The sequence below is a fragment of the Balaenoptera musculus genome, chromosome 14, assembly GCF_009873245.2.
Source record: "Balaenoptera musculus isolate JJ_BM4_2016_0621 chromosome 14, mBalMus1.pri.v3, whole genome shotgun sequence".
Lineage (NCBI taxonomy): Eukaryota > Metazoa > Chordata > Mammalia > Artiodactyla > Balaenopteridae > Balaenoptera > Balaenoptera musculus.
In genome coordinates, this window is record NC_045798.1 from 3,719,119 (window position 1) to 3,739,558 (window position 20,440).

General features: G+C 45.7%; 1 protein-coding gene across 1 annotated transcript in view; it reads right to left on the reverse strand.

Moving 5' to 3' along the window:
* Positions 1 to 19,993, reverse strand: part of TMEM132C (transmembrane protein 132C) — a 74,324-nt gene extending 54,331 nt beyond the window's left edge. Inside the window, exon 1 of the mRNA XM_036874803.1 lies at positions 19,909 to 19,993. Coding sequence (XP_036730698.1) covers positions 19,909 to 19,911 — 3 coding nt within the window. The 5' untranslated portion in view covers positions 19,912 to 19,993. The remainder of the gene's footprint in view (positions 1 to 19,908) is intronic.
* Between the last annotated feature and the right edge of the window lie 447 nt (positions 19,994 to 20,440).

Below are 20,440 nucleotides of genomic sequence, written 5' to 3' on the forward strand. Positions count from 1 at the left end.
AGCCTTCTGTGTCTCTCTTCATCCCTCCAGCCTTATGACCTCAGAGGGGTGCAGTATTTGCACTTGGAGCTGAACTAGGCTGCAGCACTTTAAAAAAACCCCAGCTCTTTGGGATACAGTCCACATGCCCTACCATTCACCCATTTAACGTGTATAATCCAGTGATGTCCAGTAGATTCACAGAATGGTGCTACCATCGCCACAATCAATTTTAGACCATTTCATCACCCTAAAAAGAAACTGTATTTCTAAGCTGTCCACCCCTGATCCCTCCCAGTCCGGGCAGCCATAAAGTTACTTTCTCACTCTATGGATTTACCTATTCTGACATTTCATAGAAATGAAGTTTTATAATGTGTAGTCTTTTGTGGCTGGCTTTTTCACTTAGCATGATGCCTACAAGGTTCATCTGTGTTGTAATATGCATCACACTTCATTCCTTTTTATTGCTGAAAGATTGTGGTATTCTTGAGTTGAGAGGTATAATTCCTAAGCAGGAATCATAAACTAAAATAGCCAAGTACTTCCTAAGTGCCAAGCACTGTGCAAATTACAAGCATTATTTCAACTGAGATGCCTGCAGAGTTTGGGCAGGCAAAACAAATGGGTGAAACAGATTTGGTAGAAACTATTATGAACCCTAGTTCGTGCTGGTCCAAAGGATTCCACTGGTTGCTGCCTGATAAGAATTTGGGCCAGAAGACTTCCTGATCTTCTGATTCTTTCAAGAGAAGTCAGGATACTGGATTTGTTTGTGTGAAATCTCCCCATTGATATACATGGATAACAAACAAAATTCATCTTCAGGCTGGATTCAGACAAAGGACTTCTTCCAGTTTAGGGTCTCTGCTTATGAAGCAAAAAGATGGTCATAAAATAACTACAGTGGACCATACACACCACTGTTTGTAACCCCAAAATCAATTTGGGAAGAAGAGTAACCAACTCACCCTGGTTTGCCCAGACTGTCCCAGTTTTAAAACTGAAAATCCCATATCCTGGGAACCTTCTCAGTTCTGGGCAAACTGGGATGGTTGGTCACCGCACTGGGAGGCCAGTCTATTCCCGTGAGGTGCCCGTGTCTGGGATACTGTGGCTGCTCACCCTTGGGAACTACTCTCAGAGCGAAGTTATGGACACAAGAGAAGAAAGAAGTAAATCTCTTCCACTTATTGACGCCTCATTTTGAATCAAAGACACCATTCTCTTTCTCCAACTTGCTCATTCATCAGATCTGACTTTTGGCTGTTCTCAAAGACAATATCACCATTATTACCAAGACCATTCTCATCACCAATATCATCAGCATCACCATCATCACCATCACCATCATCATTATATCATTACCATCATCACCATCATCATCACCAGTATCACCATCACCATCATCATATCATTCCCATCCTCATGTTCATCATTATCACCATTATCACCCTCATCATCACTATCATCATCATCACCTTCTTCACAGTCTCCAACATCATGATGATCATTATTGTTGCTGTCATCATCATCATCACCATCACCACCATCATCATCACCATCACCACCATCATCATCACCTTCATCATCACCACCATCATCATCATCATTACCATCATCACCGCCATCACCACCATCATCATCATCATTACCATCATCACCACCATCACCACCATCATCACCATCATCACCATCATCACCATCATCATCACCGTCATCATCACCTTCACCACCACCATCATCATCATCATTACCATCATCATCACCACCATCAACATCATCATTATATCACTACCATCATCACCATCATCACTAGTATCACCATCACCACCATCATCACCATCATCATCACCATCATCATCATCACCTTCTTCACAGTCTCCAACATCATGATGATCATTACTGTCACTGTCATCATCATCATCACCACCATCACCACCATCATCATCACCTTCACCACCACCATCATCATCATCACCATCATCACCAACACCATCATCATCACCATCACCACCACCATCACCACAATCATCATCACCATCATCACCACCATCATCACCATCACCACCATCATCACCACCATCATCATCACCATCATCACCTTCACCACCACCATCATCACCATGGTCACCATCACCCTCACCATCACCATGTTCATTATCACCATCATCACACTCACCATCGCTATCATCATCATCACCATCACCACCACTATCATCAACAGCTTCATCATCATTCACCTCCTCCGCTGCACCCTTCTACCATAAATCTTTTCCAGTATGAAGTGTGAAAATCAAGAAGAGAGTCACTGGAGTTAGATATAGGTTCAAACCCGATTTGCACCATTCCCAAGCCGTGTAACTGCAGGAATATTAGCTACACCACAGGCCTCAGTGTCTTCACCCATGAACTGAAGATAATACAGGCTCAGACACTGCTGAAGCAGCTGCTCTAAGGATTGCATGAAACAACGAACATGAAGCACTTAGCACAGCGCCAGCGCTCAGTAAATGTTAATTACTATTATCATGGAAATGAATCTCAGTGTGATTCAGCACACTTGGACTTCACAGATTCACCACATCAGGGCAGCTCTAATTTCTGGAAATTGTTGCAGATTTTTGCCTCTGACTCCTGGGTTATTAGGCTCCCCAGGACGACACAACCACATTTTCAGAGGGATACTGCTGATGTTTGCCTCCAAGGAGGACTCTCCATGAATGACACTGATGAACGTAAAACAAGACCAAATATGGGAAAGTCTTTTACAAACTGTAGAGTGCTGGGCAGATGTCAGGGAAGGGGGTTACGACTCACTGTCTAGCCTTTGGCCACTCACAGAACCAAGAAATTCATCCAGTCCAGTTCTTTGCAGAACTGAGGACAAAACAACCCAAATCAGGCCTCCCGCGTGAAACTAGAAGCTTCTGGAGATTTTGCAGATAAAGAAGGCACTCTCATATTTCCCATGGTGTCAGCCCCCAAATTACGGGTGACATTTTTGTTTGCTGCTTCTGAAAGTTCCAGAGTCCCTACCTCGACATGGAAGCCTGCCGAGAAATCAGGTAGGGAAAGGCCAACATTCAGGACTGCCAAATGCACTCCTGTTTCGGGAATTTCCACCTGCCCCAAATGTGGAAATGTGCCCCAGACATCTGGGATGTTTGTATCCAGAGAGGCTTTATTTTGTTTGCTGGGTCTCCCAGAAGAAGGATTGTATGGTAGGAAGAGGGGTACGGGGGCGACACCTTAAAAATGAGTTAGCAAGTGTAATTTGGAAAAGGTTATGGTAAAAAAAAATGCCTTAGACTATAGCTACAGCCTCTTAGCCAGTCTCTTAGATTCTGGATTGGTTAGAAGGAAAAAGAATGATCACCCACCCTGGGCGAGGGGAATAATGGAGCTGAGATAAGGGGGTTCAGGGAGGGGGGGCTTCAGGAGGTGGCTGGATCCACCTTCTGGGGTCGTTGAATGTACAGTGTGCAGCATGTAGTACTTTTGTCCTAAGCTTGGAGCCTTCCCACAATATGTGGGCAAGGGGCAGCTCCCACTCAGGGCAGGATTTGGGGCAAGTAGGTGGCATGGCAGGAGCGTGCACCATGTAAATCACATCCACTGGGTCAGCCATGGCTGCTCAGAAGATCTCTTCAGATTTGGAAACAGAATTACAAATTGCCGAGAGCCCTTAGAATTTTCTGCCACAGCCCTGAGGGGTTAGAACTTCACTGCAGGTTGCTTTTAGTTAATGGAGATCAGTTTCGGGGGTTCATATGTAACCTGGTAGCAGGAGGCCCCCTCATAGGGAAAACTGGAATGTTCCCAGATGTGTGTTTGGAAGGCAAAGGGAACACTTTCAATAAAACAAGTGAATGTGCTGATTTTGACCTTTTTAAACTCCGTGACAACATCCGGATGGAGACAAAGAAAAAATCTCATTTCATCCAGCTGTTCTTATATTAATTTATACAGCAAAATACCAAGTTTAATTCTCATTCAAATCTGCACCCACCTAAGGTTCTTGGAAATGAAATTCCATTAACAATTCCTTTCATTTTTACTTTCAAGAATTTTTAGTATGCAGGGACTTGGGCTTCAGTGATTTCTGCGCTTGAGCACAGCACAGATTCTGTAAGCATTTGGAAAACTGTTTTTTTCCTTCCATTACAGGACACAATGCAGTATCTTAGAAAATTTGTTATTTAGAACCTCTTAATATTATGCAAGCAGGTATCTGAGATAATATTCACATTCGTAAGTGAATTTTAGGTCTGATGACAGTGAGTGATGTAAAATTCTTGCTCTGAGTAACTAGATCATTTCTCCCTTTTTGTGGGTGATATGTACACCCACCCAAGCCAGCATTTATCAACAAGAGTGAGGACAGTTTCAGTGGCTATGACTACCAGACAGTAGTCATTGGAAAAGGAATTATATACTGCTCACATACTAGTTTTCTAATAAATCCCCCCTTTTCAAGGCCCCTTTGGAAGGAAAGGAAGTAAAAGGGGCACCAAGAACCCCGAGACATAAATGAAAGTCACTTTAGACTCTGGCACAGGCAAGGCAGAAATCAAAGTCCTTAGTTCGGTGCTAAAGCCTAAAATGAGGGTGAAAGGAAAACTGCCAGAAGAATGAACAACAGATAGCATCTCTTTCCCTGTAACTAAGGAAAGTGGGTTTTACTTGGTTTGCAGATAAGTTCAGGCAGCAGGGCTGCCAACTACAGTTGCACAGGCTTTGCACTGCACAAGGACTTGCTTCTGGAGGTGTTCTGCAAAACAGAGGGAAGTCAAGTGTCTTATGCAAGGGCGCCTCTTTCTAATTTGCATGAAGACTCTGCTTGGGCCAGTGGTTTGGACCTTCCCTTAGGACATCATGAATTACAAAGAGGAAGCACACACGTATTTTCACAGCCATCTCTCCTAAAACAGAGAACACTGGTTTCTAAATGCAACCTCTTTACTTTTCGATTTCATTAATGAAGGGCATGTTGATTCGTGTAGCATGTAAGCAGGACCCTTGATTATCTGGTTCAGTCCTTAAACTCAAAATCAAGAACCTTCACCTGGTATACTGTGCACATCCAGTAAATGTTTGTTAAATGAATGAATGAACCAATAGGGCATTCTGTACACGGAAGCCACTGCTACAGGTAAATTGACATCTGCCCTTCGCTGTTTTCCCATTGCCTTGAGAATATTAATTATTAATCACGGATTTTTCTGGAGGGAAGGTCATGTGAAGAGGATTTTAGTTGGAAAGGTAAATAATGAATAAAAATCCCCGTTCATAGTTAACTCACACATTTGTAAAGAACTGTTTTGTCAGGAAGACTAAATCTGGGATTCGACTCTCCCTCAACATCTCTTTTTATTACTAGTATCCATTTCTCCCAGCCCTCCTCACAAAGTCAGAGGTCCTCAAACAGTTTGGTCTTGGGATCCCTTTGTAGTCTTAAAAATTATTGAGGGCCCTAAAGAGCTTTTGCCTATATAGGTTGTGCTGATTGATATTTATTGTATTAGAAATTAAAATTGGAAGTTTTGGAAACTCAAGATGACAAAAGCACACATTCCATTAGCTCTTAGAAGGAGGGCATCATCCTTCTGGAAAAAGCTATAATTCAAAAAAGATACATGCACCCCAATGTTCACAGCAGCACTGTTCACAATAGCCAAGACATGGAAGCAACCTAAGTGTCCATCGACAGAGGAATGGATAAAGAAGATGTGGTACATACATCCAATGGAATACTACTCAGCTATAAAAAAAGAATGAAATAATGCCATTTGCAGCAACATGGATGGACTTAGAGATGATCATACTAAGTGAAGTAAGTCAGAAAGAGAAAGACAGATACCATATGATATCACTTATATGTGGAATCTAAAATAGGACACAAATGAACTTATTTACGAAACAGAAACAGACTCACAGACATAGAGAACAGACTTGTGGTTGCCCGGGGGGAGGGGGTTGGCAGATGGATGGATTGGGAGTTTGGGATTAGCAGATGCAAACTATTATATATAGAATAGATAAACAACAAGGTCCTACTGTATAGCACAGGGAACTATATTCAATGTCCTGTGATAAACCATCATAGAAAAGAATATAAAAAAGAATGTATGAATATATGAATAACTGAGTCTCTTTGTTGTACAGCAGAAATTAACACAACACTGTAAATCAACTATATTTCAATTAAAAAATAATAAAAAACACAAAATCAAAGAAAAAAAGGAGGAGGACATCATCCTATGCCTCTGTGCACTCGTGACAGAGAGTGAAAAAGTCAAATCACATCATCACATTTTTGATAGTCAGTCTCTCCAAATAGCCGCCCCCTCCCCCGCCCCCCCCGTAGTCCTTGCCTCCAGGCAGTCATACCCTTGTGTATTCCTCTCCCACGCTGAATCAGAGATGGTTGATGGAAGCAATAGAATACAGAGAATCAACGGTGTGCGACCTCTGAGGCTGTCATAAAAGGCTTTGCAGTTTTCATCTTGGTCTCTGGGGGAAGCCAGCCGCCATGTTGTGAGGCTACTCAAGCCACCCGCTGAGAACTAACTTGTCAGCCGTGGGAATGAGGCACCTCGGAGGTGGGTCCTCCAACCACAGTCAAGCCTTTAGATGATGCAGCTCCGGCCAACACTCTGATGGCAAACTCATGAAAGACTTTGAGACAGAACCCCCAGCAGAGATGGTCCTGAGTTCCTGGTCCCTTGTTGCTATTTTAAGCCACTACATCTTGGGGTAACTTGTTACACATCAATAGATAACTACTATAGTATTATTATGAAAATAGTTTTTATCTCAGACTCTGTGAAAGAGTTTTGGGGACCCCCAAGGATTTCCATTCCACACTTTGATAACTGCAGAACAAGGGCATGCAGAACTTAAGGAGCTGTGTTCCACAAAGATCCGAGGGCAGAAGCGTTTGATGAGAAAAAGGAATGAAATGCAACAAGGCTAAATGTGGAAGGGACTGTCCTTGTCAACTAGCTCCTTGAAGCTGTGCTTACACCTGAGGTGCAGAGAAAAGAGCCTGTCACACCCAAAAGTGCTCTTCTGACTCTGTTATCTGCTTATTTTCATAGTCTTGGGGAAAAAAACTCCACTCTTGTTCTTCTACTCATCCAGTAATTAAGGGCATGATTCTACCAGATGTATCGGGGCAGAAATTTGCATAATATTAATGAACTTGGAGTATGTACTTGAACAAATAAAGACCATTAATAGACTATATAGATCAACAAATAACAGGAATTTGGGGACTTCCCTGGTGGTCCAGTGGTTAGAAGTCTGCGCTTCCACTGCAGGGGGCAGAGGTTCGATCCCTGGTTGGGGAACTAAGATTCTGCATGCCACATGGCACGGCCAAATAAATAAATAAACTAAAGTGGAGTCTGAATTAAAACAAATAGCATTTGCGCCTTCACAGTAAATAAAGCATTTTACTATGAATGTGGAGGAGCTAGTTAATGAAAGTCCTATTACTAACGCTATTCCTAAATAATAATGGCCGATGTTTATATAGCATTTAATATGTGCCAGGCACTCCGCTAAGGGCTTCATATATATTGTCTGATTTAATCCTCACGACAACCCTGTGAGGTAGGGACTGTCATTATCTCCATTTCACAGGTGAGGAAGCAGGCACAGAGAGGGTTAGTGACTTGCCCATGATCACAGAGCTCGAAAAGTAGTGGAGCTGGGATTGGAAGCCAGGCATCTGCCATGGTCTATGAGGTTAGCCTTTGACTGCCCCTTATCCCCTATTCTGTCTTCATAACACCTGGCAAGAGGTGGGCAGGGCAGAATGTAAACCGAGAGGATGAGGGTCTATGGCTGTGAAAGTCGATGTGTATGTAGCCCAGGTTGGGGCTCACCCTGCCCTGTGTTCTTATTCCATGGAGAGTAGTGACTCAAAAACCAAGGCATCAGTAAGCTGAGCCCTGCCTGGAGTGTCTGTAAAGCCGGGTAACGGGCATCTCTTGGGCTTTATCTGCCAAGTCTCCTGATGGTCCTTTCCCCACCCTCCTCCAATTCTTTGCAGTTCTTTTTGGACCTGGCCTTATTCTGGGGTACACACACCATGCTAGGCCAATCGTGATCAGTGCGGTTGCCTCAAAAGTGGGATGGCCAGATAAGCCAGACTCAGGGTGAGGTCTGAGACTTCTGTTGGAACTCTTGGGGAAAAGGCAGACTTTCTCCTAGGAATGCTAATTACTTGGATGGAAACCTGCAGCTACCTTTGGGAAACCCTGCCTGAAAAGGAAGTCTGCAGACAGAAAAGCAGAGCTTAGAAAAAAAGACAAATGGATGGAAATGTTGTTTGAGTGCCTGGATCCAACAGTGCCTGAAGCCCTTGGACAGCGGCGATTAATCCTCCTTTTGGATTAAGCCAGTTGAGCTCGTTTCTTGACACCCGCTCCAAAATTGTGTTGATAAAACACAAGGAATTCAAAGATCTTCCATCATGCTTTTTCTTTTTAAGTTTAACATACCAGATCGCATACAATATGAAAAAAAAAGGCAGCCCAATCACTGGACAGTCTCATAGGAACTACACTGAGGGCTGAACAGATGAAGAATGATGGACAGGCTTGGACTCAGAGCAGGGCTGGGGCAGAATCTGGACCTACATTCCCCACTCGGTCACCTTCATTACCATCCCTCTGTATCACCGCTCCATCTAATAAAGGGGCTACTGGCCACATGTGGCTATTTACATTACAATGAATTAAATTTAGGTAAAGTTAAAAGTTAAATTCCTCTGTGGCTCCAGACAATTTTAAGTGCTCAATGACCCCATGTAGCTGGTGGTACCCGTATGGGACAGCGCAGATATGGAACCTTGCTACAGAAAGTTCCACTGGATAACACTGCCTTCTAAGTTTCTAAACATGTCTCTTTCCTCCTTCTTAGACTATAACTGAAATTAATCATGTTTAGGAATATGCAGAAGGTATATACATTATTAGAACTCATTAATTCAATGGGGATATTTGTTGAACATCTCTAGGTGCTGAGCATCTAGAAGTTGAAGACACAGCCATGAACAAGTCCGAGAACATGCCCACACGAACATGACTGGCCAGAGGGGAGATGGGCCACTGATAGTCAAAAAACATCACACAGAACATCGTGTTGGGTAGAGATGGGTGTTGCAAAGCGAAAACCAAACAGAGAGAGGGGAAGCCTTTGATCCAGGACAGTGGTCCCTAGACCAGCACCATTACTGTCACCAGGAAATGGTCAGAGATGCAAATTCTTGGGCTCCACCAGCAATCTACAGAGCCAGAATCACTGGGGTGGGGCTGGCAGTGCATGTTTTAACAAGCCCCCAGGGGACGTTGACCATTCACAAGTTTGAGAATCACCTAAATAGCGCAATCTGCACTCCTTTCTTAGTCCACGACTTGCTTTTCAAGTCTTACGGCCTATGAACAAAAGCTGGATGAAAGACCCTGCGTAGCCCTTGAACTCTCTTCTCATCTGAAAAAAATGAGTGGATGATGCTGTAAAACATGTCTAAATACAAAGTCTACTTGTAAAAGGGATTGAAACGGCTCCAGAGAATTCATTACGTCCACACAGACACATCTTCTGTTTTTTCCTCCAAAATATTTCCTTTTTCCTCCTGTGGGACAACTACTGAAAATGAATTGTAAGTTCATTCCTAGATGAATGCTCTAACGGGTTTCAAATGCCGACATAATTATGGGGCGGTAGAAGAAAGGCTGACAATTATTGAATGTTAGCCTTGGCACGGCTAACCACACAGAAAACAGTAAGAATCATACATCTTCCTTTCAGCTGGAGAAGTTCTGGCAACAAGTATTTTGGAGCAATGTCCTTTTGGCAGGAGCAGTGCCAGGGGCTGGTGGCCAAATGATGGAAGAGACAGGAGTCCCTCACTTCGAGGACAGATACGGTGGGTCATTTATTCATTCATTCAAGCCACAGTTCCGTATTAAGCACCTACTGTGTGCGAGGCGTTGTTCTAGATGCTATTGATAAGAGTGGTCCCTTCCCTCCCGGAGCTGACATGCCAGTGGGGAAATTCAGACAATGAACACATAAATAAACAGGCGATTTCCTGTCCTGCTATGAAAGAAAATCAAGGCAGTCAGGGCAGAGAGAGTGACTGCGCTGTGAGAAGATGAGGTCACTGAAATCAGTCTGAGAAGATTTCAGCAGGGATCTTTATAACATGGGAAAAATGCAGTATGGAATCTGGAGGAGAGGCTCCAGACACAGGGACCAGCAAGTGCAAAGGCCCTGGGGCTGGAATGAAGTGGAAGGGGAGGTGAGGAAGATCACTAGATCAGAGAGCAGCTGTGGGCCAGACATTCAGGGCTGCCTAGGCCCTGGTGAGTCCCACTGTATTTCATTCTTTCTTTCTTCCTTCCTCCCTCCTTCCCTCCCTCCCTGCCTCCCTCCTTCCTTCCTTCCTTCCTTCCTTTCTTTCTCTTTCTCTCTCTCTCTCCCTCTTTCTTTCTTTTGCAAGGGGAGTTATCAGAAGAGTGCCATTCTGGAGGAGCGAGACCTGGTCGGGTTCTCAACATGAGGAATGAGCTGTCAGGGGTCAGGATGGCAGCAGGGAGATGCTGGTGGTTTGGATTAGCCTGTGGCTGGAAGGCAGGGAGATGCCGCAGCCTCTGAGACCTGTTTGCGACAGACACAACACAGATGGGAAGGTGCCACATCAGAGCGTAAGGCAGGCGCTAGGGGAACCGGCAGGGGCGTAGAATTCTGCGCCCACAAAGCGTTATTCCTGCTGTAACATCTCACCGGCCACCTGGAGTCTTTAAGAGGCTGACTGTTATCCTGTCCAGTAATTTCCAGGCCGTTCCTGACTTCCTTCCCCTGGAACTGACCAGGATCCAGCATCCTCTGGATGTGAAGATCTGTCTTCTCGGCTGGTGGGCGCTGGGGCTCGGCAGACGGCGGTGCTGCGGGAGTGCGTCTGCACCTCAGAACCCGCCGTCTTAGGGGAGAGGCAGCGGGAGGGAACAAGGGCCCCAGACGCACAGGGGGCTTTCAAAGCGGACATCGCAGGATAATGTCTGGGATGCTGCACACGGGGACAGGGCCTGTTCTTTGCTGTTTCCCCGGCCTGGTGCACAGCTGGCCCGCAGACAATATTTGATGGAAGATGGAACGAATGGACGGTAAGGGACTCGAGGCCGAAATGAAATAGAGACGAAATCCCAGCTGTCACGGAGCCAACCTTCCAGATTGGGGGAGGGCTGGTAGAAGCAGGCAATAAATATGTAAGCAAATAAAAACGTGGGACTTCCCTGGTGGCACAGTGGTTAAGAATCCGCCTGCCAATGCAGGGGACACGGGTTCGAGTCCTGGTCCCGGAAGATCCCACGTGCCGCGGAGCAACTAAGCCTGTGAGCCACAACTACTGAGCCTGTGCTCTAGAGCCCGTGAGGCACAACTACTGAGCCCGCGTGCCACAACTACTGAAGCCCGTGTGCCTAGAGCCCGTGCTCCGCCACAAGAGAAGTCGCCACAATGAGAAGCCCGCGCGCCGCAACAAAGACCCAACGCAGCCGGAGATAAATTTAAAAATTAATTAATTAAAAAAATAAATAAAAACGTAAAAAAGAGAATGTCGGGGAATGATAAAAGAGGAATTTCCTCAGATATGATGAGACTAAGATATGGTAGCACAACAGCATGGGGTGTCAGGAGACAGCTGTTGATGCTATGGGGGGAGGGGGACCCTCATGGGCTGAGTCTGCAGGAACCAGGCGTGGCGGGGAGACTTTCAGGGGGAGGACTCAGCAAGGACAAGGATGCTGAGAGTGGAGGTGCTGGGCAGCACCTGGCACACAGTAGGTGCTTAATAAGGAGAGGTTCACCGTGGCATCGCCCTCTCCCCACAGGCTGGGGTGATGGAAGGCTTGGGGTGAGGGTTTAATTCTCTGCGGCCACAGCTCTTAGTCTTTTTTGTGTCATGGGCATCTCTCACTGGCTGGTGAAGCCTAAGAATCCTTCTCAGAATAAAGTCTTTAAAATTAAAAAGATACATGCACCGCAGTGTTCACTGCAGCACTATTCACAGTAGCCAAGACATGGAAGCAACCCAAATGTCCATCGACGCATGAATGGATATAGGAGATGTGGTACGTATATGCAATGGAATACTACTCAGCCATAAAAAAGAATGAAATAATGCTGTTTGCAGCAACATGGATGGACCTAGAGACTGTCAGTGAAATTAGTCAGACAGAGAAAGACAAATACCATACGATATCACTTACATGTGGAATCTAAAGATATGGTACAAATGAACTTATTTACAAAATAGAAACAGACTCACAGACATAGAAAACAAACTTATGGTTACCAAAGGGGGAAGAAGGGGGAAGGAATAAATTGGGAGATTTGGACTGACACATACACACAGCTATATATAAAACAGATAACTAATAAGGACCTACTGTATAGCACAGGGAACTCTACTCAATACTCTGTAATGACCTATAGGGGAAAAGAATCTAAAAAAGAGTGGATATATGTATATATATAACTGTTTCACTTTGCTGTACAGCAGAAACTAACACAACGTTGTAAATCAACTATACTCCAATAAAAATTAATTTAAAAAAGAATGAAGTCTTTAAATGCATAAAATAAAATACGTAGGCTTGCAAAGGAAGCCAACCGTGCTAAAATACAGGTATCAAAATATAAAGAATATCTGAAATAGAGTAATGCATGTGTTTCTGTGCTAGTGTACCTCAAAATAAGATCTAGGATTGGGTGTAAAGTGACTGTAATTTCCAATTAGTGAAAAGTAGAAATGGTATCTCAGGGTGTCTGGATCGCCAGTAATACGTATGGAAATCTGTGATACAAGTGCAGTGGTGGTTGCTAATACTTTGGGGGATCTCTGTTCATAATGGGCGGAAACGCTGAGTCTTGGTTAGAGGTTGTCAGTGAACGTGGAGGTGGAATTTTCCCCATCCGAGTTCACAGACCTGCCTGAGGTCTCTGTGATTCCCAAAGGGACTAAGGACCCCTGCAGGCGTGCTGTGGCATTTTTACGTCCTGGTCATCTGCCACTTCCCATCCTCTTGCCACTCTCTCCAGGACTGTTTTTCTGACATTCCAGCGGGAAGGCTGGGGTCGTGAGGTGGGTGACCGCATTCTCGCTGGCAACGTGGGGTTTTGGGGTCACTCGGGTTGCGGACAGATTCCCCTGGGGTGTCCTCTCCCCCATCCAAGGTGATTCTGACTACACATGGGTGAACATTTCTATACTAACATCATGTCTTTAGGGGATTTATAAACAACTGATTCAATACCTACTGAAGTATACCTACTGAAGTAGCATTTCCTTTTAAATATAATTAGAAGTTTAACATGGAACTACTTAAGGTAAAAGAGCTAGCATTTCCTGAAGGCTTACCAGTGCCAGACAAGGAATTCTGAGTACATTTAGTTCTCAAAACAGTCCTACGAGTCTGGTACTATTTCTATTCCCACTCTCCAGATGAGGCACAGAGAGGTCAAGCCACTTGTCCAAGGTCACACAGCCATTCAGAAGAAGAGCTAGGATTTACGCCAACATAGTTGGCTCCCAATTCCTATACTGTTCTCTATTAGAGAAAATATTAAGTAAAGGATAAAGGCAGTGGTGTATGGACATTGTAAAAAGTGAGAAGTTGGTGTGCTAAGGGCTGGCAGTTAACTGTGCCACGGTGCATGCGGTTTTCTCTCCTGGGGTCCCCTCTTATAGTACATGGACTCCGACTGACATTCAGGGTGAGGAAGAAGACAGCTCTAGCCTGTGAGTCCCTCCAGCTAATTTTCCTATGTTAGAATCACTTTTTTTCTCCATCTCCATCTCTCATCCCCAGTGAAGTAATATAATCTTTAAAATTCGAGCAGTTTTTACTTTCTACATAATGTAAGTAAAATAATGGAAAGTATCAACTTGGGAAAGACCTGAGCCATTGCTCATCCCCACCCCTTCCTTTTACTGATGGGGAAACCCAAGATCACATAATAATGGTGAAAACATGAATGACAATCATAATCACATTTTTGGAGCATTTTCTTTGTGGCAGGCACTGAATAAGGTACTATTAATTGGATAATTAATCAGCAACCTTGAAACCATTGCCACCAAGTCAAAACAGCTTCTGATGAGTCACAGATCAGCTTTTTAGACACAAATCTGGGCTGGTTAGTTGGAGAGAGGGACATTTTTAAATTGAATTCCAAAGTAAATCTCCAGCTGTGGCAAGGAAACACTTATTCTGCCCATAGAGTTATTCTTCAACTGCGCAAACATTTTTCAATTGCCGAGAGCATCAAAGCCATCCTTGAAATACTCCTAGAGAATTACAAATGTAAAATCTTCAAGTTGGAGAAGGAGCGTGGAGATCAGGGTGTTTTGGGAAAATCAGAAAACATTATCTTTTTTTTTTAATTTTTATTTATTTATTTATTTATGGCTGTGTTGGGTCTTCATTTCTGTGCGAGGGCTTTCTCCAGCTGTGGCAAGTGGGGGCCACTCTTCATCGCGGTGCACGGGCCTCTCACTGTCGCGGCCTCACTTGTTGTGGAGCACAGGCTCCAGATGCGCAGGCTCAGTAATTGTGGCTCATGGGCTTAGTTGCTCTGCGGCATGTGGGATCTTCCCAGACCAGGGTTCGAACCCGTGTCCCCTGCATTGGCAGGCAGATTCTCAACCACTGCACCACCAGGGAAGCCCAGAAAACATTATCTTTTCATTGTCTCTTTAAAAATAGTATTATCCCATCCCTGTCAAAGGAGATGTCCCTCGATTCTCTGAAATGCCTGTATTTGCCTTTCTCTAACACAGGATATTGCCAACATGCTTCCCCACGGACCTCAAAGCCAAGTTAAGTCATCCATCACTTGTAGATTGACAGGGGGTCCAAGAGCATCTCTGCAATGCCACAGGCCTCCGAATGCACGTTCCGTTCTGGTTCTCTGAATTTAGCAACAACAAAGGATGCAGAGAAGTAACCACGGGATACTGCTGGGTAGAAATATCCGGCCATGGGGTTTAGATACCCCAATGAGATCCCTTAACCTCTCCCCTCACAGACTGAGGATAGTTGTGATGTGTCCTCTGGGAAGTAGAGTCTGGAGCTCGTACCCCTCGGTATCCCCCAGCATCCTGGCTGGAAACAGAAGGTCCACTCAGAGGAGTTGAACTGGAGAGTGTGTGATGACAGAGCTGTGGGCAGGATCAAAGGAAACAGCCAGGGGTGGTGCAGTACCCAGAGGCCCATCTCAGCTGGTTACTGGTACCCAGGGAGAGGAGGACCACGGAAAACAGCCTCTTTGACAGGACAGGAGCTGTCCGCAGAGAGGACCATGCCCCCGGCAAACGTGCGGCAAGATGGGGCCGGGGGTGGGACAGGGATACAGCAAGAGGGGGAGGGCTGGGGATGCATCAGCGTTCCAGAACTGCAGTAACGAAGTACCGCAAACTGGGTGGCTTAAAACAACAGCAATTCATTCCCTTGTGATTCTGCAGACCGGAAGTCCAAAATCAAGGTGTCCCTAGGGCCGGGCTCCCTCTGAAGGTGCTAGGGGAGAAGCTTCCTTGCCTCTGTTCTAGATTCTGTAGGTTACTGGCAATTTTTTGCTTTCCTTGGCTTGTACGTGCATCTCTCCAAGCTCTGCCGCCGTCCCCAAACGGCCTTCCTCCCTGTGGTCTCCTCCAGATATCCAAATTGAGCTCTCCTTCTAAGGACACCAGTCATTGGATTTTGGACCTCATTTTATTTTCATTTTAATTTTTTTTTTTTGGCCTCGCCGCGTGGCATGCGGCTTGCGGGATCGAACCCGGGCGCTCGGCAGTGAGATTTCGGAGTCCTAACCAATGGACTGCCAGGAAACTCCCCTACCATTTTATTTTTAAATAAACTGCAGGAGAAACTCTGAGACATGAACAGAACTGGGAACCGGTTACACGCCATCCCCTTGTCCCGCGTTATTCGTCTTCATGGCAGCACCTTATCATGACCTGGTCTTAGCTTAAGAAATCGCTTCCTATTTGCTGTCTGTCTGCCTCCCACATGCCCCTGCCCCCCGGGGGGAAGACCCGTTCGCTTACTGCTGACTCCTCCGGATGGATCACAATGTGCTCCCACAGTGCCTGCACCTCGTAAGAGCTCAGGGCGAGGCTGAGTGGGTTCTGCACCTCTTTATTCTTGAAAAGAGACCAGCATCCCCGCACCCCTGCCGCCAATCTGCAGAAACTGCCGCATGGAGGTCTGCGCCTGACCTCTGCTCGTGGGGTCTCAACTAGTGATGTGAATACTTTGCTCTTATGTCAGAGAAGAACTGAAGCCCAAGCACTAACGTTGCTGCTTCATCTCCTAGTCTGTGCTGGCCCCAGGCTGCCCTGGACCAGCCTTCGGTCCTGGTCCCCGCAGCCAGACCCCTCCCTCTCTCCTGCCCCAGCTGATGTGGGCACTTTGAGGGCAGGGGCTGAGGACTGGAGGGGTGGGAGATGCTCGAGGGCCAAGGAGCTGGACCCTGAAGCTTTCCTGCCCCCATGCAAGGAAAGGGTCCTGTCGCTGAGTTAAGTCTGACGGCGGGGTGGGTAAATGATGGCTTTGTGAGGCCGGGTTCTCGACCTAGGATGCTGCTGGGGGCGGGCAGTGTGATTCAGGGGGCTCCCGCCTGGCAGGGTCACTCTGCTGGAGAGTTGAGGGCACTGTCCCCGGCTCCCTCCGTTTCATTTACTCACTGGGAGTTGGAAGGTACTGCTGGGTGACACGGAAGACCACCGAGAATCACATCGGTGACGTCACGGCTTTCTTCCTGGATTTAGGAAGGGGCTTGAGAAAACCTGATTTTAAGGTGAGAACTTCCCCAACGAGGCCCATTTCCTATTCGGGAATCCTCTATGTTACTTTTCGGCAGTTTGCTTTCCTTTAGAATGAGCAACGATTGGGGCAATTAATTTTTTTCAAAGACTGACCCGTTGCCTCACTGACTGCTGACAGGTAACGTAAAGATTTGCCTCTTGTTCAGTTTTTTAAAAAATTTCTCATCTTCTAGTCAAGCTGCCATTTTATTTGCTACTTCCTTCCAATAAAAGTTTCTGTTTTGGCTGCTTCTCAAGATACTACAGCTTATTCTAGAAAAAAAAAAAAAACACCTTTGAAAATATAGAAAATAAGAGAATAGAAATCCCTCCAAATTGCCTCTTTCATTGACTACTTGCTAGTACAGTTCCTAATCGTCCACATCACTTTGCAGAGTTGATGTCAAACTGTACATTCGAGGGGAAGCGAAAGGATGACATCACATGAGCTCTGAAATCCGGCCGTCAGAAGTCCTCGCTCTATTCCATGCAGTCAGCCACTCTGTGACCTTCTGGACGAAGCCAGTTTGAATTCATTTACAGCTATTTGCACACAAAAGGATTCTTGGTGTGGCATAAGTCGTCATCTCATTTTACCTTAAAGGTATTACAAAAACACAGCAAGCACAATAATAATGATACCTTGCTTCAAAGAAGGCTTTCTTGTAGTCCCTTGAAAAGCATGGCCAGGGACTTCCCTGGTGGCCCAACGGTTAAGATTCAGGGTTTCCAAAGCAGGGGGCATGGGTTTGATCCCTGATCGGGGAACTACGATCCCACAAGATCCCACATGCCATGCGGCACGGCCAAAAAAAAGAGCGTGGCCAAAATCATATCTCATATACTTATAATGACTTTACTTTTCACAGTATCTGCACGACTTATCTTTTTGAAATAGGTAGGGTGGGAAGTAGGCACGTATACCCTAGAACTGATGTCGAGGTCCTGTGACATAGGTCTGCAAACTTTCTAAAGGGCCAGACAGAAATTATTTCAGGGTTTGTGAGCCAAGAGGCAAAACTGAGCATATTAAGAAGCGACTTATATAACCGTTCAAAATGTAGCTATTTGAAAATGCAAAAACCATTCCTAGCTTGCACGGTGTACCAAAAGAGGCAGCAGATTGAATCTGGCCCATGGGCTGTAGATTGTTGAGGCCTTTTCTAGGACATGAAAAGTCAAGAGAAGTCATTCTCTAAACTCAGAGTATTAACACATCCTAATACCTCCTGTGGTGGACATTTGTTGCTGTGTCTGACTAGCATCCATTGCCCCTCTTTCAGTGGAATCAGATTTTCCCATCATGCACCACGTCTACCAGCCCTCTGTCTGATGCCAAACATGCTCCAGGGGGAAGGTGTTCCCCAGGCCTGGCCATTCAGAGCACCACGTCCTTTTGGCTTCTGTGACCGGCTTCCCAGGTTAGACGCGTGACCCAAGCCAAGCCAATCAATTCCAATCAGAGCCAGTCCTAGGAGTTTTCTTGGGCGACTGGCAATGATCTTTCACTCTTTTCCTGCTGGATGTAATGCTGTGACTATGTCAGCATGGCACTGCCAGGGGCCACCTTGGGGACAGAGCCTCCTAGACAGTGACTCTAGCCAAGAGGAGCACAGAGCTGAGGGGGGAGGAGAAGCCACCTTCCGTGATGACGTCATTTGCACACCTGCATCCTTGGTGCTCAACCGGTGCTCTGCTGTCTCTGTCTAGAGGCATCGGCATAACTCAGGAGCTTTAAAAAATACCCAACACAGACCTCCTAAATGAGAACCTGCATCTGAGAAGAATCGTCAGGTGACCTATATGAACATTAACATTTGAGAAACACTTTTCTAGACTTTTTAGGTTATGTGAGCTGGTTACTTCTCATCGTGCTTAAGCCAGTTTGAGTTGGGTTTTCTGTCACATGGAACTCAAAGACTTCTAATTGATGTATTTCTTAACCTGGTGTCAATGAAGCCTGCTTATTCCAAAGCTGAACAGAAATTAGTTTTAGAATAACCATGCCAGGCTCCATGTCTATGAAGGCGAATTCTGGCAAAGACCATTGGAGCTATACTTCAGGACACTCTTCCAGTGCCTCTGAAATGCCATCCTCTATGTATCTCCATAAGGGGGACTTAACACTTGTGCACAAGCATGGTCCTGGAGAATAGTCCCACGGCTTGGTAGACGTGGGTGAGTGACCACAGGATAGAGTTACAGTCTAGCCCCTTATCATCTTCTTCTTTTCTCAGTTCCAGCTGCATGGGGTCTAGCTAGAAGTTGGTAACACGGGTTTGTGTATACTCTATTTGTGTTGTGTTCGACTTGTGTCAATCATATGTTGACTTACTGTGTAGTGAGGCAGAGACTGGGGTAGTCATCCAACTTTTCCTCTGCACCCATGTTTCCCAGCCCTCTTGAAATCTGATGGGGCCACGGGACTCCTTCTGCCCAAGGATGTGTGTGAAGGTGTCACATGTAATTTGTAGGCCATTGCTTAGAAGAGCTTGCATGTCACTCTGACTGTTCCTCTGTCTTTGCCACCAAGAAGGCCACGTGTTCCTGATGTTCTAGCTCCAAGATGATGACGTATCCATCAGTCTAGATCCCTGAGGGACTGCCTGGAACAGAGCCCCCTACCATCTAAACCACGTGACATAAGCAAGAACAACGTAGATTGCATTAGGCACCTAAGATTTGGGGGTTGTTTGTAGCAGCAACATACCATACCCATCTTAATAGACATAGTGGCCTAAAGCTTCCTTATAAGAAAGGAACAGAAATAAAAAGAACTGGAGTAGACTTCAAGAAGAAAAAGTAAGTAAATACTATAAATTTGGCAAATGTCATGAAGCTGGTATGAAAACAGCTGAAGTTGAGACAGGCTGGATTAACGACGATAGCAACTTCCAAGGACTAGGAAGAGGCGAAATTGTGAATGCAAACATCCCATGAAACAACTGCAGCAGACATCCTGGGAAAGAGAGGAGGGACACCAGGGTACGATCAGACAGCTGAACACATGATCACACGCGCATGCGTGATCACGCCGGTCTTACCATGGCCAGGGGCACGATGCCAACCAGGTCTTTCTGGCTGATGAAGATCTCAGACACGGCGATGTCTGTGGTCCCCCTCCGCGGGTATTCCACCTGCCAGGTGATGGGCTGACTCGCCGACAGGCTGCTGAAGCTGGCGATTTCAAAGTTCACCTGCACAACCTCATTGAATGAACTGCTGCTTCTGGAAGAGAGCAGAGGAAAATAGCTTTAGGCTGACTTTGTTCGGTGGGAGGACCTTTCAATCCCTTTGCCCCGCTCTCCTCACACTTATAACTAGAATGTAAGGACAAAGGAAATGCCTTTCAGGCATAGCACCTGGGACTTGGCACCAACTACAAGGTAGGGACCTGGGCGGGTGGGATGGAATTAGCACCCACACGGTAAGGATGTGGGAGAAGGATCTTCAACACTGAGCATCAGTGTATGTATTGATGAGTCTCTTGGATTGATTTTGACCAGCTCTTCAGACAGTGAGTTAATCCAGTTTGCCTCACCCTGGCACCATGAACCTGGATGACCCTGGAACTAA